Source organism: Hyaena hyaena, unplaced genomic scaffold, assembly GCF_003009895.1.
Source record: "Hyaena hyaena isolate Hyena2069 unplaced genomic scaffold, ASM300989v1 scaffold_124, whole genome shotgun sequence".
Classification (NCBI taxonomy): domain Eukaryota; kingdom Metazoa; phylum Chordata; class Mammalia; order Carnivora; family Hyaenidae; genus Hyaena; species Hyaena hyaena.
The window spans coordinates 271250-297741 of record NW_024080755.1 but is presented as its reverse complement, the minus strand read 5'-3'; the positions used below and the strand labels follow the sequence as shown (position 1 = coordinate 297741).

The 26492-nt window shown below is 36.9% G+C and overlaps 1 protein-coding gene across 1 annotated transcript in view; it reads right to left on the bottom strand.

The window, feature by feature from the left end:
• The window catches only part of CCDC172 (coiled-coil domain containing 172), a 58114-nt gene extending 33317 nt beyond the window's left edge, over nt 1-24797 (bottom strand). Inside the window, exons 1-3 of the mRNA XM_039237346.1 lie at nt 24678-24797; nt 24113-24260; nt 23833-23918 (exon numbers count right to left, since the gene is read on the bottom strand). Coding sequence (XP_039093277.1) covers nt 23833-23918; nt 24113-24260; nt 24678-24773 — 330 coding nt within the window. The 5' untranslated portion in view covers nt 24774-24797. The remainder of the gene's footprint in view (nt 1-23832; nt 23919-24112; nt 24261-24677) is intronic.
• Between the last annotated feature and the right edge of the window lie 1695 nt (nt 24798-26492).

The window sequence follows — 26492 nt, the reverse complement described above, 5'->3', positions numbered from 1 at the left end:
ATCAGAATGAAACAATTAGACATTTTAGGGTGCCTTAGTTAATTGAACAGCTCTGTATAGTGTGAGATATTTTCTGTATTAGACTTAAATATAAAATAAAATTCACATTAAACATCTTATTTTATAGGCACTCTCATATATTATTTTATGTGTTCTATAATTACAAGCTTTATAATCGTTTCCCCCAGTTAGACTACAGGCCCCTCAAGGGCAGAGAATGTGTTTTCTTTTTTCTTTCCAATACTTAGCATATTTCTTAGCTTAGGTACCAAAGGTTTTTGACTACACACATTGAAATCTGTTTCAAGACAGCTTGTGTTAAAGAACAAGTTTCTATTCCCATCATTTATAAGGAAGATATGGATGAATTATACATGTATACAGTACGACTAATAAAATGAGATAGAATCTACAAACCACAGGAAAAACCCAGTCCCATGACCACAGTTAATACTAAAAAAACACAAATCTGTTAAAGCCTTCAAATACTTTTGAGAACTCATATTTTATTTTAGTACCTCATTTGGTTCTAGTTAGCAAAAGACATAATAACATTAATATTAGATATGTAACTATTATTTCATTTGAGCCATAAAGAATAGCATCTCCTGAGACCATGAATATTGAAACAAAAGTCAGGAAGCTTTAATATATAAAAGCTAAAAATGTTGCCAGACTGGAAATAATCTTTCCTCTATATTCAGTACTGGCCTTCATAAGAAAGCATTGCTTTTAGTTTGGGGCTGTTCCCATCTCCACAGTGAAAAGAAAAAGGAAATAAATTCAATTTAAATTGCAGAAAGCAAGATTTATGTTAGCCATAAGAATTTCCTGAAGGTGAGAGACAGGGTGTGAAATCTCTGTCCCAGAAGATATTGAATAGTAAAGAGCTTAGGAATAGTCTAGTCCAGAGGCAAAGGGTTGGCCTGAAAGATATTTTGAAATGATATGGCTAAAATGTCCTAGAAATACTGGCATTAAAAAAGTAGCAGAAAAAAAGTAAGAGAAATAAAACAGAAAATATGACCTTGCATACATGTAATATCATGGCACATCTGCTCCCACCTTCAGTGCTTGGTACTGTTCACATCAGCTTTATCCTAAGAAAGGCATCAGCTGAGAACAACGAAAGAGATGTAATTTTCATGACCAAAGAAACTCAGAATTTTTTTTTAAATTGGAGGCAGGAAGAATGGGGCAGTTAGTTATTTTACTAAGACAGAAATTAGAAAACATATGGCCAGATGTATAAAGTCATCTAGAAATTGGTTAACAACAACAAACAAGAATATGATCATGAATTCTATTACATTTATTTAGAATAAGAAAATACTACAGAGTTATTTACTATTTATTATATAAATGAGAATGAGTTAGAGAAAAGTGAAACTCTTTAACAAAAGTAATATAATTAATTATGGATAATATATTAATTAATTTAAAGTTCTTTAAAATCCAGATCTTTTGACTTCCTTTCTTCTAAATTATGAATAGAACTATTTCAAAGTAATAGAGATACTTATGGAACTAAAAGGGACTTCAGTCTCTGACCATAGCAGAAGTTGAAAGTATGGAAGCTTGAGAAAAAGAAAAATTATCAGAGCCTAATGAAGGAAGATTGCTTGTAGTATATACCTAAGTCCCCGAGTTGCTACCTTTGGACAGTAATCATGAATGCCTGAAAAAATGCTAAGACCAGATACTAGGCTGGATGAATTCTGGCTTGCTCCAATAAGGTGTGTCATGTATTATGCCCTTCAGAATCAAAATTCCTGAATTATGATGGTTTCTGCCACTTATCTGTTGTGAAAGACAGATGTTAAAACCCAAAAGTGAAGACAATATTACGTATCAGGCTAAAAATCTTTTTAAATATGACATAACCAAATTTATTATTCAAGTTCAGAAAAGCCTTATGTTAAGAACTAAGAGAGTAAGGTGTCCCATTCCAGCTATCACCAACTAAGACTGAAAATTACTACTGAGCTCATGTCCCGTTCCTAAAAAAGAAAATAACAAATATTGAAGAGAGCTATTAGACAAGTTGGCATTTAATTGGAATATTTTACCATAATCTGAAAAATGAACCTATACACCCCAAATGAAAAGCAGACAGCTATTCAAAATCTTTATAGGAAAGATGTATCTATACATTTCCTCTTCCCCTAAGCTTCTATGGGAATTATCATTTTGAGGTCTTTTCAGCTTCTTTGATACATTTTTAAAAAATTATTGGCCTGCTTCTCCTCATCATTCCCACTTTCTGTCTTACATTCTGTCTTTATTTTTTGCTTCCACATTTTCCTCTTTCCATTAACATTAAAAAGTCCTAGAATCAACAACTACAGAAAAATTACAGTAACATTAATTTTTAAATTCACTTAGGATGGGACGCAAACATTTAAACAAAAAGGAATGGGCAAGTAGAGGTAAGAGCATAATAGAAAAAGAGGCAAGAGTTTGCGAAAGCTCAAGTCAGTAAGGTTAAAAAGGAGATGCCCACAATATGCTGATTCACATGGTGAAGACAGCAGTAACTTAAGGCTGCAGAAGCTACATGGGTTTATTATTAATAGAGTTCTTTCATATTTTAATGAAACTGAAAGGACAAAGACTTTTGGATCTCCCTAGTTCCTCTGGGCCAAGTATGTTGTTACTCTTAAAAGCTGAAATAGCTGTCCAAGGCCACCTATTTGCAGAATGTGTTTCTCATTATTCCTTTTGTCCTTTCTGTAATCAAAACCAATTTCTTAAACAATTCACATTCTTGTGTTTGAAAACCAGTCTTACTGATGTGTAAAATTTAGGTAAATAAGTCCAAATATAACCCTGAATGTACTGCTATGACCACAAGACAAGGTCATTTCACAGAATAAACTATTATCAGAAACATCTCTTTTATTGTAAAAATGATGGGTGGAGATCAAAACTAGAAGAAATGTAAAACTGTGACTTAAAAATAATTTTAACTAAGGTATAATTGACATATTATATTCGTTTTGAGTATACAGCAAAATGATTTGTTATTTATACACATTGCCAAATGATCATCAGAGAAAACCTAGTTACCATTTGTCACCAAAGTTATAAAATCTTATATTCTTTCTTGTGAGGAGAACTTTTTAAGACTTATTCTCCTAGCAGCTGTCAAATATGCAGTACAGTATCACTGACTGTAGTTACCATGCTGTATATTATGACCCGATGACCTATTTATTTTATAACTGGAAGTTTGTGCCTCTTGACCCTCTTCACTCATTTAAACCACCCCGCAAACTCCTCCCAGCTGGTATCTACCAATCTATTGTCTGTATCTATTAGTTTTGCTTTGTTTGTCAGTTTGTCTTGTGTTTACTATATATAAGTGAAATCATATGGTATTTGTCTTTCTTTGTCTGATTTATTTCACTTAGCATAATACCCTTCAAGGTCCATGTTGCTGCAAATGGAAAAATTTCATTCTTTCTAATGGCTGAATAGTAATTCCATTATAGACACACACACACTAAAACACTGGATTGAGAGTAACTTGATCTGCGAGTGTTCTGCAAGATGAGCAAGCATTTCTAATAAATTTTAACTTGATAAATGAGTGATGTCTTGCAATATAAATAGTACAAGATGCCAAATGTCACATGATCACAACTGAACCAATGGTTCTCTCTCTCTCCTGCTACAGAGGAGGAGAAAAAGTCAGAGGAGTAGCCCTCACCTCAAATGAGATTAGAGAGATGTGTAAAATATGGGAAACAGTGCAAAATCTTGTAGGAAATCACCACCTAAATAAGGCTGTAGCAGTGTTAGCAATGAATCTGTTTAACAACAATGCAATGTCACATTTCTGCGAAATCCTCAAAAGGAAGAAAAAGCAAGTGTCATTGGATAGGTTCCTTGTTAAAGTTGCACAAAAAGAAAAAGATTCCATTGAGCCAATAGACAGCAGTGATTGCATTAGTGATAGTGAAAGTCATCCTACACAATAACCCTCCTCTCTCTTATCTCCCTTACACCAGCCACGAAAGTTTTCAAAGGTAAGTGCAGATCGTTTATTTTTCTTTATATTTTGTATTTTCTTTATTATTTTGTATTATATTACAGTATTGTAATCATTTTTATATGAATATTTTTGGGTTGTGGAACAAACCATCTGAATTTCTATTATTTCTTATGGGGACATTCACTTTGATATACAAGCTCTTTGGATTACAAGTATGTTTCTGGAACAAATTATACACACACACACACACAAACACACACACACACCACATATTCTTTATCCATTCATCCACTGATGGACACTTAGGTTGTTTCCCTATCTTGTAAACAGTGCTGCAATGAACAGAGGGGTGCCTTTATCTTTGAATTAATGTTCCCATTTTCTTTGGATAAATGCCCAGAAGTAGAATTGCTGGATCATATGGTAGTTCTATTTTTAATTTTTTAAGGAACCACCATATTGTTTTCCATATAGTTGCACCAATTTACATTCCTACCCACAGTGCGTGAGGGATCCCTTTTCATCACATCCTCGTCAACACTTGTTATTCCTTGTCTTTTTGATTACAACCATTCTAACAGGTATAAGGTGATATCTCATTGTAGTAGTGATTTGCATTTCCCTGACAGTAATATTGAGCATATTTTCATATGCTTATTGACCATTTGTATGTCTTCTTTGGAAAAATATTTATTCAGATCCTCTGTCCATTTTTAAATCAGATTTGTGTGTGTGTGTGTGTGTGTGTGTGCGCGCGCACATGCGTGCACGCATTTGCACCAGCTTTAGCAAGGCAGCTAAGATTGCAGAGGTGCATGCCCACTGACATTAGCCAGACAGTTGGAGATTGCTGTGATTATGTGCACCTACCAGTGCTAGAAGGTAAAGGAGAATGCAAAAATGGCTCCCACCAGCACTGGTGCTAGCAAGTCAGCAAAGGGGCACAAGATAGAGGAAGAGCACAAAAATGGCACTCACCTACCCTTCCATCTCTGGAGAGAGTCCTAGCAGATCCCTGTCCCTCTGGCAGATGCTTTCTAATTAGCAAATACATTTCTCCTTCACATATCTATAGTCTAGGTTCTTTTCAAACTGCTGCTTTTGCACCGGGTTCTGGGGCAAATGACTGTGTAAGTGAACCTTGTAAGAGCAGAATCCCAGTTCCCTACAGCCCTTTGGATCTCTTGGATGTAAGCATGATTGGTTTTCAAAGCCAGATGTTTTGCAGATTCATCTCTCCCACGCAGATCCCAAGGGTTTGTGTGCCTGACGTTGATGTGCTCCTCAGGGAGAAGCTCCACATTTGTGAGCTTCCTCCTGATTAGGGAGTGCTGTGCCAGGGTGAGACTTTTGGTGAGACTATGTCTCCACCTCTCCCACCATCCCGGTGTGGCCCTGTCTAGTATCCTTTGCTGTGGAGGAATTTTTCAGCTAGTTTTCAGATCTTTTTCAGAGAGATTTTTTCTGTATGTGGCTGTGGATTTTGTGTGTATGTGGGAAGTGAGTTCAGATATTCCTATGCAGCCATCTTGAACCACCTCCCGAAATATTTTTGAACATGTCTTATGGTGGCAGGTTTGAAGTGAAACACTATCTTATCTCCATGGTAGCTTGGACATCTTACAATAAACACTTAAGAGACTACTGACTATCTCCTGAGTTACCTAAGAATATCAAGGGGCCACAACAATAAAAAGAAAAAAGGTAGATGGTTCCAAGCAGCAGGAATACAAATTTCTCTTTCCCATCTCTCTTCATCCTCTGACTACAAATGAAAAGATTTGCATGCCGCCTTAAAGTTACATTCTAGAATCAAATAGCCAAGCTTTGTGAGAAAATATTGCTGCTTTGGAAAATTTTAATTTATAGCACTGCCAACACTCTGGTTAATTCTGCTTCCCTCAGCAATAAAGGTTTTTCTTTCTTTCCCTGTTTTATTCCTCTTGGGATATTTGATTTTTCAACAGAGCTTATAGTTTTCCCAGTGAGCTGACTTATCTGGTCAACTAGGTCAGTTTTCAGCATAGCCATGATTTGTGACTCTTCACTATTCTTGCTGCCTGGGTGCCTTTAAGTATTTTTCTACCAGAAGAAGTTGAAAATTGAAAATGACTGAGGATTCTAAATTAATGTTTAGGTCCACATAAGCAAAGTACAAAGCTACTCTTTGTTGTGGTTGCTTTTGTTTAAAATAGTCTCAGACTTTAGGAACTGTCATTTTGCTGATTAAATAGTCTGCCCAATAGTGTAACAGGCAACTTTACAGATGAAAACATAGTTATGTACATTTCACATTTGTAAGATCATAGCAATTGGGGGAAGAATGTGTTTGTTATGACTATCATAACGAAGACATTTTAAATGCTATGGTGCATCAATGAATTTTGTATCAACAGCAGATATTAAGGTTTTGTAAAAAAAAATGATCTATTTTTATAAATGCATTTCTTAACCATGACGCAGTACTTAAAGAAAAACTCACTATGACACAGTAAACCTAGTTTCAGTATTACGAAATACTAGTTCTTACAATGGCTCATAAGGCTTTTCATGATCTGCACTCCCATATTCCCTTTCCAACCTTCCCTTCTACCACTCTCTTCTTCAGGTACACCGTCCAGCCACACTGGCCCTACTGTCATTCCTCTGACACACCAGGCATACTCCTTCCTTATGGCCTTTGTACAGTTTCTTCTCTATGCCTGAAAATCTCTTCCCCCAGATTTCCCCTGGTTCATTCCTTTACCTCAGTCAAGCCTTTGCTCATCTCTCATCTCTTCACTGAAGGTTATTAGGATGCCAGATAAGACCACTGCTATATAAGTTTGTTCTGGAAGTTCTTATGAATGCAATGTGGCAAGAAAAAGGAATAAGAGATATAATTATCCAAAAAGCTGGTACAAAATTCTCTCTTTCATTTGTTTAGGTAAATGCCATTATTACATACCTAATTAATCCAAGAAACTCTACTGCGAAACTGTTAGAAATAAAAGAAGAACTCAGTAAAGAGGTTAGTAACAAATAAATACCAAAACTAGTATCTTTTCTAATTACCAACAATAGAAAAAAAAAAGCATGGAAAAGATCTCATTCACAACAGCAAAAAACAAATATAGAAAACACAAATAGGCTTAAAATGTATCTGAAACCTACACAAAAAAAATCTCTACTGAGGAACATAAAAGATCTGTAACACATAAAAACTAGATGTTAGTAAGAAAAGGACAAGGAAAGGATACGAATAGGCAAAATGCATAGTAAATATGAGGAATCTGTGTACAAAGTAACAAATATAAGTAGACAAGAAATTCAAATTAAAACTATAAAAAGACATTTTTCTTATATTTTCCAAAAGAATAGATAATTTCAATTAGATGAGTTGTGAAATTGTGGGAAAAATAAACTGGAATGACTTTTATGGAGGACAATTTGGAGATTATCAAAAGCCTTACAAATATATACCCAACTGGCTCAGTTGGTTAAGCGTTTGACTCTAGGTCTTGGCTCAGGTCATGATCTCACGGTTTGTGAGTTTGAGCCCCACACTGGACTCTGCACTAAGAGCCTGTTTGGGATTCTGTCTCTCCTTTTCTCTGTCTCTTCCCAGCTCGCACTTGCTTTCTCTCTCTCTCTCTTTCTCTCAAAATAAATAAACAAACTTAAAAATTTTTTTAAAAGTCTATACCCACTTATAGAGCAATTTCATTTCTAGGATTTTATCCTAAAAAAATAAGTGCACAAAAGTATATTCCAAAATTATCATCACAATGATATTAATAATGGTAATTTATTAATAGTAATAGTAAATATTTATCAGTAGGAAAGTAGTTAACTAAAATACGGTATAGCCATTGAGTGAGATACTATGCAGTCATTAAAAACTGCTTATTTATATATTTACTGAGATATTCAGGATACAGCAAGTGGAAAAAAAGCATATCATTTTGGAAAAAAATAAATGCACATAAATGATTCTGAAAGAAAACCTATGAAAATATTAACTATATATTGGAACTATGTGGTAGTTTTCAGTCTGCTTATCTCTATTTTTTGGAATAAGTTGAAATGAACACCTATTACTTTAGGAAGAATTCAAACAATTAAAGCCAGTTCAATTCAGGGGAAAAATGTCTACTGCATGTTCTCCACACTTCATGGCAGGAGGTAGCCTCGTACCTCCTGAGACTATAACCCACTCCTCCAGTGCAGCGTAAGGAAGTACTTTTAATAAAGACAGAGAGAAGGAGGAACTCATAATAAAGAGAAAAAGACCATTTGAGAGTAACAATCGAATTCATTTTCCTACCATGGCAGTCACATATCTCCCATTCCTTCATCTTTTCTGTCCTCATTTGGGAGGAATTAATTAGAATTTTAACCAGGACAAACTGGACTGTAGTTAAGCCCATGGAACTAGACTGAATCAAAGAAGCTGAGGTAGGCAACCTTTCAACTTACCATGAGATATTAATTCAGGAAATAACAACTCCTAAGACCACATAAGCACCAGTGGCTTCATGAGAAATTTTTTCCAGAAACATCAAGATCAGAGGCATAGCTGCAAGTAACCAGTTTGCTCTTGACATCTTCCATTCACCTTTTTTGAACCCATCTGGTATCACAAAGTCCAACCTAAATCTAACTTTCTCAAAATAACCTCCATCCTCCAAAATTATTCCTCCCCCTTTCCTCAAATAAAACTCCCATTTCCAAAGAACTGCTGATTCAGCTAGATATTAATCTGATTAGAGAAAGAGCAGTAATGCACAAATACTGACAAGCCAAGAACACCTTGTAACGATACTTCTTAATCTGAAAGACTCACTGGGGAGATACTTTGAAATAAGGTGATTTCTATGCTATTTGACAATTTAAGAGGTAGTGCCTTATCTTACCTATCACCACATCTTCCTAGTCTGTCAGGATATAACACAATGGAATGCTGAAGGCGGTGATTTTTCATGTACTGCTTTTAATGGAAGAACCATAAAATGTCACGCGTTCTTTGAAACATACATTTTCCTCCTCATAATAAGAAAAGTTGGCACATGAGCAAGAAAAGATCATACCTCAGTCAAATGCACTACAAGAAACTGGGTTGGGGATATTCACATCAGCTTGTCAACCATCAGCTTTCGCTTTAAGAAGACAGTTCATTCTTGAAGAATTTGAGAAAACAAGAATGGGATTAAGAACAATGCATACCCTGTATCTGTTGGTACGCTGGGTGTCTGAACAGTTCTCACATAATGGCAGCATGAACCCCAACAAAAAAATACTGTAACAGGCAATAACAAGAGAATTACCCAAAAGCTTACAGAGAAAGAGTTAATCTCTGTAATATAGTACTAGAGGGTACAAAGAGATACATTCTGTTAATCAAGTATGTGATGTCCTCAAGAGGATACAAAGGTATGTTCCCTAAAAGAAACAAGAGCAAATAAGGACATAAGAAAGTAAGATACAAGTTCAAGCTGAGATTAAAAAGACAGATAATTAAATAAATATTAAAAAGAAAAGTAAGAATGTAACATAGGATTTAAATTTACAGACTATCCAATAACAGAAAAAACATGCAAAAGATGAAATCAGTAATGTGAAGTATAAAGAGTTCACCAAGGCTGCTGAGAAGTAGCAAATAGTAGATCATGGGTTCAGGGAACAGAGAACAAAGATCTAAGCTTATCGAGAATTGGGGTACTTGAAAAAGAAATTACAAGTAATAGTTGAGGTTCAAATGGGAGGCTCACCCATGGTTTAGACAAAACAAACATGGATCTGTGAACAAATTTGGACTTATAAGGATTAAAAAAAAATCTGTACAGACAACCAGGAAAGAAAAATGAAAACAGGTTACTTAAAAGGAATTTTGAAAAACCAGACTGATTTCAATATTTCTCTTTTGGATTAATAAATTTCAAAAATCAGTACTACTACTTGTTTTGATGATTAGCATGTGTTGTATGCAAGTACCGAATCACTGAATTGTACGCCTGGAATTATTATTACACTGTATGTTAACTAACTGGAATTTAAATAAAAAGTTCTAAAAAATCAGTAGTGCTAGGCCTACATAATTTTCTTTTTTTATTTAAAAAAATTTTTAATGTTTTTTTTTTCTTATTTATTTCTGAGAGAGAGAGAGAGACAGAGACAGCGTGAGTAGGGGAGAGTCAAAGAGAGAGGGAGATACAGAATCTGAAGCAGGATCCAGGCTCTGAGTTAGCTGTCAGCACAGAGCCTGACGCGGGGCTCAAACCCATGAACCATGAGATCATGACCTGAGCCGAAGTCGGACGCTTAACCGACTGAGCCACCCAGGTGCCCCTAGGCCTACATAATTTTCTAAAAACATGGATAAGCCCAGAATTCTGTATGCAAACAAGTATTCATTCAAGTATGTAAATAATAGAAAGAAATTTAAGATCTTAAGGGCTTAGAAAATCCATGATACACATATTTTTCCTGAAAATACTTGCACAACTACAAAGATTGACCAAAAGATAAGTTAGAAATAAAAATTCAAGAATAAGGAAGTTGAGGCATTAAGAAATTTTAAAGTGAAGAATTCTGGTAAATATAGCAGTCTAAGCAAATGTAGGCAGGACCCACTTTCTACTCAAATATAGAGAAATGCTATATAAAATAGAACTACATTTAAAATAGTTATTGCTTACATAGTCAACCTGAAAGCAAGAATGGGAAATTGTCATGCCAGAAAAAAAGAGACAATTCAGGATAAAAATGGTGTGGTAGAATTTAAGCCCAATGGGTATCCTTGAGAGTGGGTTACAGATGTTAGGGACTAAGATTTTCAATGCCCACCTAAGACCAAAAGTCAAGACCACAGGGAGCTGGAACTGGGATCACTGGATAAAGTCAGGAATTGAGAAGTGTCTTTGCCAGCTTTGCAAGTGACAAAACTCCCTTCACTGGCTTAGAGAAGCAGCATATAAATGAGCTGCCACCAACGAGTCATGAGTGGAAGCAGTCATCCCTAAGAAGCTCCAACCCCAAGCTTGAACACTTCATGGATAGGAGATTCACACATCTCTTATTCACGTAGTGCAGAAATCCTAAGCTCAGAAATTAACATGAAAACTGGTCCTGAATAGGTGAAATATGTCAGGCCATAAAACTGCTTCATAGGGAGATCTTTGTTATGAAGGGAATATGTGGTACTCCTAGGCATGATAAGCCCTGCTAACGGTATGTTCACAATAGAATAGTTTTAAGTTCTTAAGAAAATACACCATTACGTAAGAAAGCCATGAAATAAAACAAGTAGAATTCACAGAAGAGAACAGAAGACAGAATTCTATGAGAAAAGTTTCATTTTTTATTTTTTAGAGAGAGAGAGAGTGCATGAGCAGGGGAGAGGGGCAGAGAGAGAAAGAGGGAGAGAGAGACAGAGAAGATCTTAAGCAGATTCCACGCCCAATGCAGGCCTTGATCCCACGATTCTGGGATCATGACTTGAGGTGAAATCAAAGGTTGGATGCTGAACCGACTGAGCCACCCAGGTACCCCTATGAGAAAAGTTTTAAATTAATTTACTCAATATATTTAATTATCACCCACTACAATTCAGGCACTGTTCTATACTGGGAATAACAGTAGCAAACAAGCCAGATAAATTTGTATTCCTGTGGAGCTTACATTCCATTGTGGGGAAACAAATAATACATAGATGGATATAAAATATGTCAAGAGGCAATAGTGTTACAAAATAAAGGATAATGAATTGAGAGAGATGGGATGGGATGATGCTCTTTTATATACTGGAGGTCAGGGTGGGTTCTTGACAGCAACCAAACCCAAACTTTTTAGTCTCATGGTTTTTCATGTCTTTAAGACTTCTGAGTCTTAAAAAATTATTGAAAACATTTTTCTTTGATTGTTTTTGCAGGCTAGACCTATCAATATTTTCTGTATCAAATAGTAAAACTGAGAAATGTTAAGAAACATTTATTAAGAAAAACAATAGTAAAAACATTGCATTAAAAAAATATATATTTATGAAAAATAGTATTTCTGAAAAAATAGTAAGAAGTTAAATTTACATTTTTTTTGCAAATCTAATGTCTGGCTTAATAGAAGACAACTGGATTCTCACATCTGCCTGTTTATTTAATACTTTGCTATGTTTTTTTTGGTTGAAGTATATGAAGAAAATCTGGCCTCACACAGTATATTTTAATATACTTTTCAAGTGATTGTGGGTCTGCTTGATACTGCACCCAAACTAAACTAGTGGTAGATAATCCGTAAAGGTTATTAGTTGCAATGTGGAATCTGAAACTATTTCAAAGAACTTTTCCTCTTCTGTTACAACAAAGAGGATTTTTGCTTTGAGAGGATCTTTTATCCATGCATGGTTTTGTAACATTATGTGCTGGTCATCTGGAAAATACTGTTTCACTGAACTATTCAAATCCTCCAGGTGTTGATACATTTCATAATAAAAAAAATAAAAAATAACATTCATTAATATCATTACCAAACTCCCCAGAAAAATCTTTTAAGTATTGGGAAACTGTCAAGCTTATAGGGACAGATATGAGTCTTCCAAAATTCTAATTTTTGTTTGGAAGGTTAAATATTATCATTGGCAAAATACTACTACTAGTACTACTATCAGTTGTTTGTCTTGAAATGTCAGTGTCACTTCATTTTTGAAAAATTTTTGCCAAGTACTCAAGTTTAAATTACTACAGCCTGTCAGTTATTCAAGTAAGAATGGTGTTCCAGGGGAAAAAAAAAGAGCTATTTCCTATTGCAACTCATCACACACAGTATTAAAAGCTCATATACACAATGGTCAACTTCAAAACCATCATGGCATATAGTGAAACTGGTGGGTTTTGTTTTTTACTGTGAGTTTATGACAATGAAGAATACAATGACAGCTAGCACAGTTTGGTGCCGCTGCCCTGATTTGTGCTAAGGCACCAACACTTTTATTCATCATTGCCTTTATTCATGGTCAATGTGCACGCAAGCATGGTGAAAATGGCAAATAATGCCTTTGCATTATTAAGAAAATAGTTTGACCTCCAAGACCTCCTGAAAGTCTCGGGGATGCCTTTGGCTACAGATCACATTTTGAAAATCATAGCTCTAAAGTGGCAACTGCACTCTAAGGAAAACAAAAAATCAAGATTTGCATGGGACTGTCCTTACGGAAAATCTCACGTTCCAGTGGAATACTGAAAGAGACCTAAACGAAGGGCATGTACACAAAATACCATTAGCAGAGGGAAGAACCTTTTCGGGAAGAGGAGACAGCAAGTACAAAAGCCTTCAAGTCAAAGAATAGCAGAAAATTAGATTATCTCCAGGCAGGTAGGCTACTAGAAAATGCCCAGTGCTATACTCAAACACATCCAGTGACCTCACCCATTTTCATGTTTTAGATAATTACTCATGACAAATAGAAAAGTTTTTCTTTATAGAACCCCACAGAAAAAAAATAAAAAATAATTACAAACTTTTTTTTTTAAGAAAAGAAAACATCAAGAATTTTAAGTTTTGGGACACCTGGGTGGCTCACTCGGTTAAGCGTCCGACTTTACCTCAGGTCATGATCTCACGGTTCGTGGGTTCAAGCCCTGTGTTGGGCTCTGTGCTGACAGCTCAAGCCTGGAGCCTGCCTCAGATTCTGTGTTTCCTTCTCTCTGACCCTCCCCTATTCATGCCCCCCTCTCACTCTCTGTCTCTCAAAAATGAATTAAAGTTAAATTTTTTTTTTAATTTAAGCTTACAGTTAAGTTTATATACTTGAAGCTAGCTGTTTGATGTCAACTCTAAAATTAACATAGCAAGTCATTTTGTACTTTAGGTCCAATTATTCATGGTGTGATTTAGAAGCTGCTTAATGAATGTTTGTTGAATGAAGAATTATCCAATGTGTGATCAGAGATATTTAGAAATGAGGAACACGGTTAATTGATTTTCGAAGAAATCACAGATAGAAAGATAAACTATTGAAAAAGAATTCTTTTGTGCTGTATAAGGAGGTTAGCAAACTAAACTTAATCTCATGCTTTTTGCACACTGCCACAAACTTACTATTTTTTAATTAGCGAACCGTTCTTTCAGTTCCTAAAAAGGAAGCACTTTTTTCCCTGTTAAGAACATTTCTAACATCAAGCTAAACAATTTACTTAGAGCAGCTCTTTAAAAAAATAATAAAAGAAAAGAAAAGAAAGAAATAGAAGCACACTGGTGGTAGATTTTACAATTAGAAACAGTGCAGTAGATTTTCCACCTTGTAAATCCAAGCCAGGAAGTATGCAACTTTTGTGATTTATAAGCACTTGCAAATAGAAAGGCTATCTGGCATACTGTTATAGAGTTTGCTCTAAACTGCTATTACCATGAAATATTCTTTGGGTTTTAAGATCATGAAAACAAAGTTGAGAAAAAGGAGTTCAATAAATGCTATATGTAATATTTTTCATTTCATTTGTAAATGTAATCATTCCAGCTCTATCAATATGAAGAGAGATCACTGCTTCTCAGAGACCAGCCCCCCTACCCCTTAAAAGAATTGGAACCATGTGAATGGCAATTAATCCAGCAGCTCATCTTAAGAACAGATGTGCCAAATGGCCAATAAGCACCTGAAAAGATGTTCAGCATTAATGTCTTTAAGGAACTTGAAATACAAACCAAAACCAAAGTATAAATCAGATACCATCCCACACCCACTGAGAGGGCTATAAAACATAAACAAAACAAATTAAAAAACCAGTGAATAGGAAGTGTTAGTGAGGATATAGAGAAATCGGAACTCTGGTTAGATATTGCTGGTGGGAACATAAAATGGTGTTGCTGTTTTGGAAATAGTCTCGCATTTCCTCAAAAAGTTAAACCTATACTTAACCATATGACCCAGAAATTCCACCCCTGGATGGAATACTAAGAAGAACTGAAAATGTGTGCTCATTCAAAAACTTGTAGATAAACATTCACGGTGATATTATTCGCAACAGCTTAAACTGGAAACAACCCAATGTTTTACCCACGTCTGATGAAAGGATAAACAAGTGTCCTCCCTCTATCCATACAACAGAATATTATTCAGCCACAAAAAGGAACAGAGTAGCGATACATGCTACCATATGGATGAACTGTGAACACATGCTAAGTGAAAGAAGCCGGTCAGCAAAGGCCACCTATCATATAATTTCACTTACATGCAATACCTGGAGACAGAAAGTAGGTTACTGGTGCCCCAGGGCTGGTGGGGTTTGAGGGGAATGGGGGAGGAATCCTAAAGGTGTAGGATTTCTTTGGGGGGGGTGATGAAAATGTTCTGTAATTAGTCATGGTTGCATAGCTTTTTGAATAGGCTTAAAAACACGGCTTTGTAACTTTTAAAATGTATCTTTATTTTTAAAAGTAACATAACAGCTATGTCCCCACCCCCAGCTTAAGAAAGTAAACATTATGTGTACAGCTAAAATGCCCTGTATACCCTTCCCTGATTACATTTATCCTCTACCCCCATCAGAGATAATCACTATCTTGATGTTGCTACTTATTATTCCACGCATGTCATTATACTTTCACTATATATTCATAATCCCTCACAAGATCTATTATTGTTTTGTGTGGTTTTAAATGGTATCATACTTATGTAATTCTATAGGTTGCATTTTTTATCACAGTATTATGTTTTAGAGATTTGGGGGTGGAGGGGTCATCATTAAGTGGCTTTTTCACAATGACATTTAATATTTAGAATTCTGAGGTTACACCCCCTGGAATAATAACTAAATCTGTTAAATGTCTTCGTTACTTTTTAAAAAGTCAATTCAATCAGGTGATTTCTTCAAGCATCTCAAACCATCATTGAGTTCTTGCCCAAAATAAAGTAATTTTAAGTGCATGTTAATAACATAAGGCTTTTTAAGGACCCCAACATAAAACAAGTCTTACTGGACGGAGGGATAACTTAGAGAGGAAAACCTGGCATTATATTCTTTCATATATGATAAATCATGCCACGATTAGACGACAAACATAATCGATCAGCCTTACATATTTCAACCAACTACAGGCACTCTCTACATGGTCCTTCTGGCTTTAACCACTGAAATACTTGTAGATACTGCTTGTGACTCAAATATGCGTTCTTCCTTTCCTTTCTTTGGTTAAGCATTACTTCTCGGAAACCTGTACCATCCCTGAAGTGCCTGCTGAATCTGGGAGGATTTTCTACTCTTGACCACAATTACTGAGTCAGGGATAGTCACTTGTCACAATTTGTAGAAATGAGATGAAAGAAGGTATCTGATGAGGATAATTTCCTTGCTTTTCAGAGAAAGCTTCTGCGAACTTTCTTCTCTCTCTCCGTGATTCAAAATGAGAAAGCATGTGACTCTAGGAGTTGTTAGTTACTTTTAAGGGAACCACAAGGGCAACCAGCATTCTGCTGTTCTTCTTTATCCACAAAATTACAATTTTATTCAGAGCAGGAATGCATCTCGTTAAAAGTATTTACATTCCCAGGCTCCGTTTTCCAGGGTTGACCATGTGACTATCTAATTCTGGAGATGCCGGACTAAGCCCTTAGAGAGAACTTCCCTTCCACTAAAACAATGATAAAGCCACCTGAGGAGAGAGCAGCTTTTTGACTGTCATGCTCTCCTCTTGTCCCAGCTGGAATTCAGACACGATGCCTGAGAATGGAGCACGACTGTGAGCATGAGAGCCACAGGCTAAGGATACTGGTACAGAAAGAATGTTTCAATCCTTAAACCTTTCAGGATTCCCTTGAGCACCTTACTAAATGGCCCTGGATTTCCTACCTCCAGACTTCCCATTACAAGGAAAAAATAAACCTTTATTTGGTAAAGCCACACGGTTAGATCTTGGTTATAGGCAACCTGATGCAATTCCAATGGATGTAACTGCTGAATCCAATGTTTGGTTTTCAAATATGTAAGAAAGTCATTTCTCAAAATTGTTTACGGTATTTTGAATTGGATTTCTGTGGTCTGCAACCAAGAGCTCCCTAAACGATAGAGCCCTCTCTCTAAGGAAGGGGTGATTCCTCTGACTTGACTCTAAACCTTCCAGGGCAAAGGCTGTGTATTACTCATCCTCCTCTGCCACCTGACTGAAATGGGTCTCTACTAATGAGTAGCCTGTATGATTATAGGGAAAGCTCTGCAAACTCACAGTATTACCTTGCTTGCATAAGGCCACCCAACTGGAAAAGCAGAGGAACAAAGAAATGAAACACTCTTATTAATAATTTCATTAGACACATATGACACACACTCATCAAAATTGCTGAAATACCAAAGCAAGGAGGCTTTTAATGAATCATGCCTTTAGTATTGTCTCGAAATTTTTCTATAACCTTATCCTGCCCTTATTCCTTTCTTTACACTACACTGCAGTGGTTAAGAGCAAGGCCTCTCTAGTTAACCTCACACAGATTCAAATCTTTTATCTACTACTTACCACTTATGTGACCTTGTGCTAGTTACTTCATTTCTGAGTCTCAGCTTTCTCAAATGAATAAGGGTGGAATAATCCCACCAACCTCAGAGTTCTTTGGGAGAATTAATTGAGATAGTGTTTGTAAAATGCTTAGCATAAGGCATGATTATATAGTAATAGTTTGCTCAACATTACCTCTTATTTTTAGTTTTTACAACAGAGGAGGTATCTTTCCTTTTGTCTAAAGCTAATTCTTACCTTATGCTGTGGATCCCATCTTCCTTCCACCTCCTCAGAAACTTTAAGTTATTGATTATCTTTTTTCCCTAGTCTTTTTTTAAGTTTCCTTATGAGAGAGAGAGAGAGAACAAACATGAGCAGGGGAGGGGCAGAGAGAGAGGAAGAGAGAGAATCCCAAGCAGGCTACATCAGCTTGAACCCACAAACCATGAGTTCATGATCTGAGCCAAAATCAAGAGTAGGATGTTTAACTGACTGAACCATTCAGAAGACCCTCTCTAGTCTATCTTTAACCTCTCTCTGTAAAGCCCTTCCCAAAAATATGCAGAACAATGATGATGATGATGAAGATGGTAACAATAAGGATCAAACAGGAGATTATAGGGTCTGAAGATAGAAGAATTGTCCTTTGTCAGAAGGAAGGGCGTTCCTTCATAACTGGAAGGGGAGAAAATGGGTCTTCACACAGGCAGGTTTGGAGAAACATAGGTGGGAAAATAAAACTATTTCCTGTTGGATGGTTTCTATTTTCTCTGAAACAAAAGGCAAAGTTATTGCCTAAGAGTTAAATAGCTCCAAAGAGAGAATGTATAATATATGATGTATAAAAGTAGTGAAGGTTTGGGGTGGCTGGGTGGCTCAGTTGGTTAAACATCCGACTTCAGCTCAGGTCATGATCTCACGGTTCGTGGGTTCGAGCCCCGCATCGGGCTCTGTGCTGACAGCCAGCTTGGAGCCTGGAGCCTGTTTCAGATTCTGTGTCTCCCTCTCTCTCTGACCCTCCCCTGCTCATGCTGTCTATCTCTCTCTCTCTCTCTAAAATAAATAAAATATTTTTTTAAAAAGTAGTGAAGGTGTAAGTAGTCACTACAGATGGTGAGAAAGAAATGCAGAAGTATTCCTAGGCAGTGGGGAGGTCTCAGTTGAAGCTAAGGCTAACATTCATGGATACTGGATCCAATCTTACCTGGAATTGTCCAAGTGCCCACACAGTAGCAAGTAACTGGTTAACTTAGAGTTGGGAGTCTTGCAAGGGCAGGGGAGTGACAAAAAAGGAGAGAGGAGTCAGAAGGAAGCCTGAAGTGACCAATCATGAAATCTAAGAAAAACGAGGGAAATGAATACACAGACAAGTATGAGTGGAGAAAGAGAAATGGATTGAAGGTCCAGATAAAATTGGAGAACAAATATAATGGGGAAAAAGGTGAAATATTTTATTGATTTTGAACGTGAAGTGGTTTTTTAGGAGGTGGCAAATTCCAGAATATGATTATGGAAACAGGTGGCTGAGGCAGGATGGAGGAAAAGGTCACTTGAAATGTGGCAACCAAAGAACTAACAGGCCAGGGTGAATAGTCCAGATGGACAATGACATTGACAACGATGCAAGAGTTGAGACAGAGTGGAAGTCATGGACCAGGTACCAAATTCTAAAGAACAAGTGAATGAGTCAGGTAACAGAAAAGAGAAGAGGGGAAGATATGGTAGAACACAGCATGAGCCACCATATTCCAGAAATATTCTGGAAGTAGCCCTGGTGAATGAGGAAAACATCCACCAAACCTCTATGAGGTGTCTTCAATGTGAAAGAAAAATACTCCATAGAATAGACTCCTGACTCAGAAACACATTGACTGGCTATGGAATTGTACATGTGACCAAGGTGAATGTAAAAGAGATAACGTACCTAATGTTTTATACTCAAATTTTACAAAAATCAGCTGTACATGCTCAGGACAGGAGGGATTTTGCTTAAAGAACCTTCATGTGAAGAAGTCAGAGAGACTGTAAGCAACTAAATGTCACTACCCCCAAAAGTATCTTGGCCACAATTAATGCAACTATAGGAATATGTTAAAATGTGATAAGCAGAATTTCCATGTTACTTTCTAAAACTGAGATTAAATAATTTGCATGTACTGCTTTTTAAACAATGTTCATTATAGGGAAGAAATAATGCCCTTCTTTTATTTATGTTTTTAAGTAAGTGTTGATAAGCAATAAAATTAAGTTTAAAAAGGATATAAATTTTTCTTTGATTCAACTTCTACAAAATGAAAAATCTCAGTAACGAAACTCCCTTTCAATATTATACGGAGTGATTTGTGACTTTGCTCTTCCCCTATTTAGGTAATAGAGTACTAACAGACGTGACTTTGCCTACAGTTCTGGAAGGGTCCCTAACTGGGAGGGTGTTTATCAACCTAAAAAAAAGGAATGTGTACATTTTGAAGAAAAGTAAAAGAAGCCACATTAAGTTACTTGTTTATTTCAATTAATTTTCTTTTAAAAATTCATGAAACATTATTTTATTATTGTTATAATGCTTATATAGTGAGTTAAAACTGGGAGAAGAAAAATTAAAGAAAATAGCCTCAGGCTTTCCTCCATTGATTTTCTCTTGAGGCAGTATGGCATTATGTGAGGTTTTATGTAATATGTTTATAAAGATTATTTTTTTAAATATTTTTATTTATTTAAGTGCCCAAATTTTAACTATATACTATATTTAAAACAAACAAAATACCTTTGAAATGGTTAGGAAAAATACTACAAATGTCCTTGAGTCCTTTATTTTGATTTCTCTGTCATCAATACTTCTGACTATCAGTAGCTTTAGGTATACTGGTAAGCATTAGTGCAAACCCAGGGTATGTTCTTGTCTTTCTGTTTTCATATTACCAAACCTAACCAGCCTTACTGTAGCTCTCCAATTCACAAAGTACTCATACTATATAATCGGAGACTTTTGCAACCATCCATATATTTTAAAGGACTCATTGAGTCCTGAAAGGCAAATGCTATCATTCAAGTTCTAATTACATGCTACCTGGGTTTTACAGAACAGAAAAAAAAATGAGGACTATACTTCCTAAATACATTTTTTGGCCACAAGCAACTTCCAAAATAAATGCCCCAAATATTTTCTGAATGTATCACTGTACAAATAGCTCAAGCACTGGCCTATTCAAATTATGTTCTAGTTTCTCCCTATGCTGCTTCCACTTGATAAATTGGTCAATAAATGCCAAGTCAGATATTCAGGTAAATATATTTTCATTATTATTGGCAGACATATAATTAACTCTGAGAATAAAAGATACAAGAAATCAATTTATGATTACTTCTTCAGTTCTTCCCATTAGTCATTTACATTATAATTGTGGTTCCACTTTTAAAATCTTTATCCATACACATACACACACACACCACTCTGACTGTAAATCAAATTATTTCAATTACAAATTAGTATTGTGTGAACTGTGAACCTCATATGTTAATTTTATTAGTAAGATACAATTGTACTATTACCCATGTATACGAGCGGATTAAAAAACAGTGCACATTTAAGAGCCTATATTAATTAGTAATTTCAGCAGATGTTTCTAAACAATGTTAAGGATTTGCTCTGTCTTTTCTCATGTATAAATATTTGAGTCAACATTTTTTATGAATGTGTATTTATCAACAAATTACATTTCCATTTTGACAAAATAGGTCGCCAGAAAAGAAAATAGTACAAAGAATAAACCTATTTTTTTCAAAGAAGATACACAAGAACATTTTTTTTTAACATTTGTTATGTGTCAGGTCAGTATCTTCACCAATCCAGGAAAAATGCATTTTGTATAAAAACTTAAGTAAATGACCTTTTAAAAACTGCCCTAAACTAAATGCAGAAGCTTCAGATACATTATTATATGTGGATTTGATGAAGAAAAAAATTTAAGATGAGCTCAAGAAGTCTGTTTCTTTTATTTTTTATATCAATTTTTTTAAATGTTTATTTATTTTTAAGAAAGAGAGAGAGAACGTGCACTAGTAGGGCAGAGAGAGAGGGAGACACACTTCAAAGCAGGCTCCAGGCTCTGAGCTGTCAGCACAGAGCCTGATGCAGGGCTCGAACTAACCAACTGCAAGTTCATGACCTAAGATGAAGTTGGATGCTTAAACAGACGAAGCCACCCAGGCGCCCCAAGAACTCTGTTTTAAGAAAATTTGCTATCGTTACTCAATTGTTACTTTCATTATGGTGGCTTAATTGCTTTTAATTATATATCATGGACAAATCATTTAACTTCTGTATTTTCTCACCCATAGAGGGAGATTCGTTATGGCGCCTCATCACAGGATTCCTGGCAGGGATAAGGAAGGAGTTAATATGGGTAAAGCATTTAGAACAGTACCCAGCAGGGGCGCCTGGGTGGCTTAGTAGGTTAAGCATCCGACTTTCGCTTAGGTCATGATCTTGCGATTCGTGGGTTTGAGCCCCGTGTCGGGCTCTGTGCTGACTGCCAGCTCAGAGACTGGAGCCTGGAGCCTGTTTCAGTCTGTGAGTCCCTCTCTTTATGACCCTCCCCTGCTCATGCTGTCTCTCTCTCTCTCCTAGAAATAAAAACAACAACAAAAAAAAAAATTAAAAAAAAAACAACAGTGCCCAATATACAGTAAGCGCTCAATGTGTTAGCTAAGCATTATCTAATTGTATGTTTTGCCTATTATTTTATTAGCTTCCAGTTACCATCTTGAAAGTATCTTAATTATTTTTAAAGAAAAAGAAAGCTACATCATGACATTCTTAATGCTCTGCCCGTTCCATCAGTTTACAATATTCTTGTCAGTAGCTACTTCATCCGCCACTCACAAGCAAAACAGGACCTAGTACTCATCAATTGATTCACACACCAAAGCAAACTATGTGCTGGGCACTGGATACAAGTTGTGGGAACAAAAGATGGGTAAGGAAAAAATGCCAGATGTGTTGTTCCCAAAACAGTGAAAGATACAAACACAAATTCAAGTATGTACTGCTGTTTAATTATAACCTGGTACAATGAATGCTATAATAAAAATTTTTTCTAAGCTGTTCAAGGGCGGCCTTCACAGGTCATCAGGTAGAGAAGGGATCTAGGATTACTTTGTTGCCAAAGATACCTGGAAATCCCTCACACTGGTACGTTAAAATAGACATATTTGAAGCAAACAGCCTTCCTCAAACAGATTTCCCATTGCACACAGCTTGTTTAGTTTATCTCCAGGTGTTGAAAAAATACTTTTGAATGACTGTCTCTCATAGTAAGGCCTTCATTAGGGCATACTTGGCTGATGTTCTTAGCTCCCTTCCTCCCAGAGTTCAGAGAAATCTTGCTAAAACCACTTTTATCACACCACTCCCTGATCAAAAGCCTGGAATGGTTTCCTCCTATTTCCAGATATCAGCTCTCTGCTTTGACTAGATTTCTCTCCCAATATGCCCTGGGCATGATTCCTTTTTGTTCATATCCTCTCTTTGCCCCAAATGCTTTTCTCCTGTTACTCATTTCTGCCTTTCCAAGATTCTACCCACCCTTCAAAATCCCCCTTTAAGAAGCCATCAGATGCCCTTCCTTCTATTGAAAACAACAGAACTTTTCAAATGATGCAGAAAAAAAGAGAAACGCTATTGAAAAAAATTACACTTTTGGATGAAAGAAATGTCCAACATGTAAAGGCAGGGGCTGGTTCAAAAGTTAATACTCAATTGTTACATCAACACAGCCTTAAACTATTTACTATGTAAAATTTATACACTGCACCAACTACTTATTGAACAATTTTCTTTCCCCAGTGACATTGGGCTCTTTTATGTTTTATTTATTTTTTTTAATTTTTAATGTTTATTTATTTTTGAAGCAGAGAGAGACAGAGGATGAGTGGGGAAGGGGCAGAGAGAGAGAGAGACACACGCACACACACAGAATCCAAAGCAGGCTCCAGGCTCCGAGCTGTCAGCACACAGCCCGATGCAGGGCTTGAACTCACAGTGAGATCATGACCTGAGCTGAAGTCACACGCCCAACCGACTGAGCCACCCAGGCGCCCCCGGGCTCTTCTAAAAACTTAACCATCCTTCAACAGGGACAATCAATTCATTACTTTCAAACTGGTTTCTTTAGGACAAGTTCATATTAGAATGAGGGTCACAGGACTTGGCGCTTGAAATACTAGCCAGCAATGCGGAACTACACTAACCGGCTTAGTAATGTGCTTCCTACTTGAAGACAACTAGTGACAGGGTAAAATATCCTCAAAAAGCCAAGTTAAAACAGACTTCTTTTTTTCAAGTGACAATGAGCAAGTTCCACCCGTCAATCTACCTTTGACTCCAATTTGATTTTCTCTTCATTGAGCATCTCAGTTGCTTTCTTAATTTCTTCTCGACATCTGTTAATTTCCGACCTTACTGTAACACAAATTACATCCTTAAACACCTCCATCCGTCTCAGGCCCCCACGTCTGCTCACGTGGACAGCAGACACGACACCCCACCCCACCCCACCCCCCACCCCTCCGCTCTGACCACGCCTCGGGCTGCCTTGAGCTCGAGCCCCCCACCTCCAGGAATCAGAGACCCCGGCGGGAGACAGAAGCACCCACCTTCTCGGATCAAGCGGCGACTCTCCTCTGCCTGATGCTCCGAGAAGATGATGTGCTGAAACAAGGACTCTAAGCTCATCTCGGGCCCGGGCTGCCACGGATCCTTCCTGCGCTGCCCCTCAGTATTTGAGAGCCGAGGCTGCGCGTTCTAGAAAGCACAACAGGAAGGAGCAGCGTTCAAGGGCCACACTTCCCTTCTTCCCGTACAGCCTCGGCTCCGCGGGGGCGCCAGCCTGGCTCCAGGCCTCTGTTTCCCCTGTTCACTAACGACTGACAACCACCCCCCCCTCCCCCGGCTTTTCCCCGGGCCAGCAACCGTTTTCATTCCCTGGCTGAGCGCAGCTCCGCTCATCGGAGGCCAAGGCCAAGGCCCCTCTCGGGGTTTCTTTTCTGTGCTGGTGGCAAATAAAAATGGCGGCCCCGAGAGCCGTGGCTCTGGAGCTTGCCTGGGCGGCAGCCCTTTGTGGCCTGCCTTTTCCTCTCCGCTCTTCTCTTTTTAGGGAGAAGGTCCACATAAAGCTCCCTCCCTCAGCACCTCAGTGGAATGTGTACTAGCTCACAATACCATGGCCTGGAGACTTTCCCGGAGGCCGCTGCCGGCCTTGGCTTCGGCTTGGCCTCGCCTCATGAGGCTTAAACTACGGCGTCTCATTAGGCTCATTCTGCATTCAAATGTTTCGCTTTGCTCATGTGGTCCCAAAGATCTTGAGACCTCACTTGGGCTTTGGGTGATCTATCTGGAAGGCACAAACACCCAGCGTCATAAAGAACTAAGTACTCATGATTCTAAATATAAACTGCAACGTCTTATCCTTTGACTGTGGCAAAGACTGCTATAAATGTGCAATGTCTGACATTCCGCCTTAATCATTCCTTTGTAATCAGGGCATATCTTTTTAGTCTGCTTTAAAATTAATCATTGCCTTTTGTAATCAAGCTTCAGTAATATTAACACTTCAATATCTGCACAATATGTGTCAGAGACCAAAGTGGCTGCTAATTAAAGCTTAACATGAAAGGCACCTTTGGGACTTTTGCATGGGTTCTTAAATTAAAAAATAAAGTGTTTTTAGTTTTAGTAGGTCAAAATTGTAAGATTATAATAAACATTTGACTTTATTTCTGAAAGTAGAATTGACTTTGGCTAAACTTAAAAAAGTAATTTTTAGTTAGATTATATTAGAACTGAAAGATGGTAATATCATCTGTCACATCATCTGTATAAGAGATTTAGTTAATATTTCATTAACGCTGTAGTATATTTGGTTATAAGTTTTAACCTATTTCAAATTTTCATCTCAAGGTCCATCGTGCCATGTCTGATTATAACTTAATTTTTAAACTTCATTATAAAAGAATACAAGGGAAAACTGTAATGCAGAAAAGAATTATCCATCTTGAAAATATTGTGAATAAGTAATAATAATAATTATAGTTAGTACTATTTATTTTGTGTTTGATGGGCACTATTCTGACCACAACAATTTTTACTATTACCTTCATTACCTATTACTTACCTTTACTATTACCTTTACTAATACTTCATAGTATTAGTTGAGAAAACGTAGTCACAGAAGAGTTAAGTATCTTGCCAAGGTGGCATACCTAGTATATGGCAGACATCGAGCCAAAACCAAGAAATGTGAGATCAAAGACCATGAATTTAATTTTGGCTTCGACTCTTGTTTGCCTTTGATTACATCTTAAGCAGTTTACCATTTCATTGAAAACTCCTCATAAATACAGTTTTATATGTTCATAATCCCCCATCATGTGATGCATGTGTAAAATTCAGATATACTGAAATAAATTTGACTCTTTTATCTGTTCAAGGATGGAAAACAACACTGAAATTGTGGTTTGAACCATTTTCTTTGAGCACTCATCTGGAGGCTTATGAACTGTGCCATGGCACTATCAAAGGAAAGGGCTTCCAGAAGATAAATTACATTACTAATTAATATCACTCTCTTCAGAATTATTTCCTGTGGACTTGCACAGGGGGCATCCTCACAAGGAGGCTGCTTTTCAAAAGCATGCTGCTCTTTAACATTCCGATTTTATTAGTTACACTCAAACTCACATTTATTATTTAACATGTTCTTTCTGTACCAAAACTTGGCAGAATGGAATTTGGGCAGCCTTTGGGGAGCCTAGTCGCCTAACTCACGCAGCCTTATCCAAGAAAGAACTGTTGGAAACTCTGGAATGCGGTTGGGGGAAGAAATGTCTTCTTCATCTTCTGCAGTCTCCATATAACAGAGTATTTTGGTGTTCTTAAATCCCAAGTTCAATTCTTCTTACAGGTACCAAACTATAGGTACCTCTAGGCAGGGTTTTTTCTTTTATTTGTTCAAGCAAACATGATTATACAAGCCCA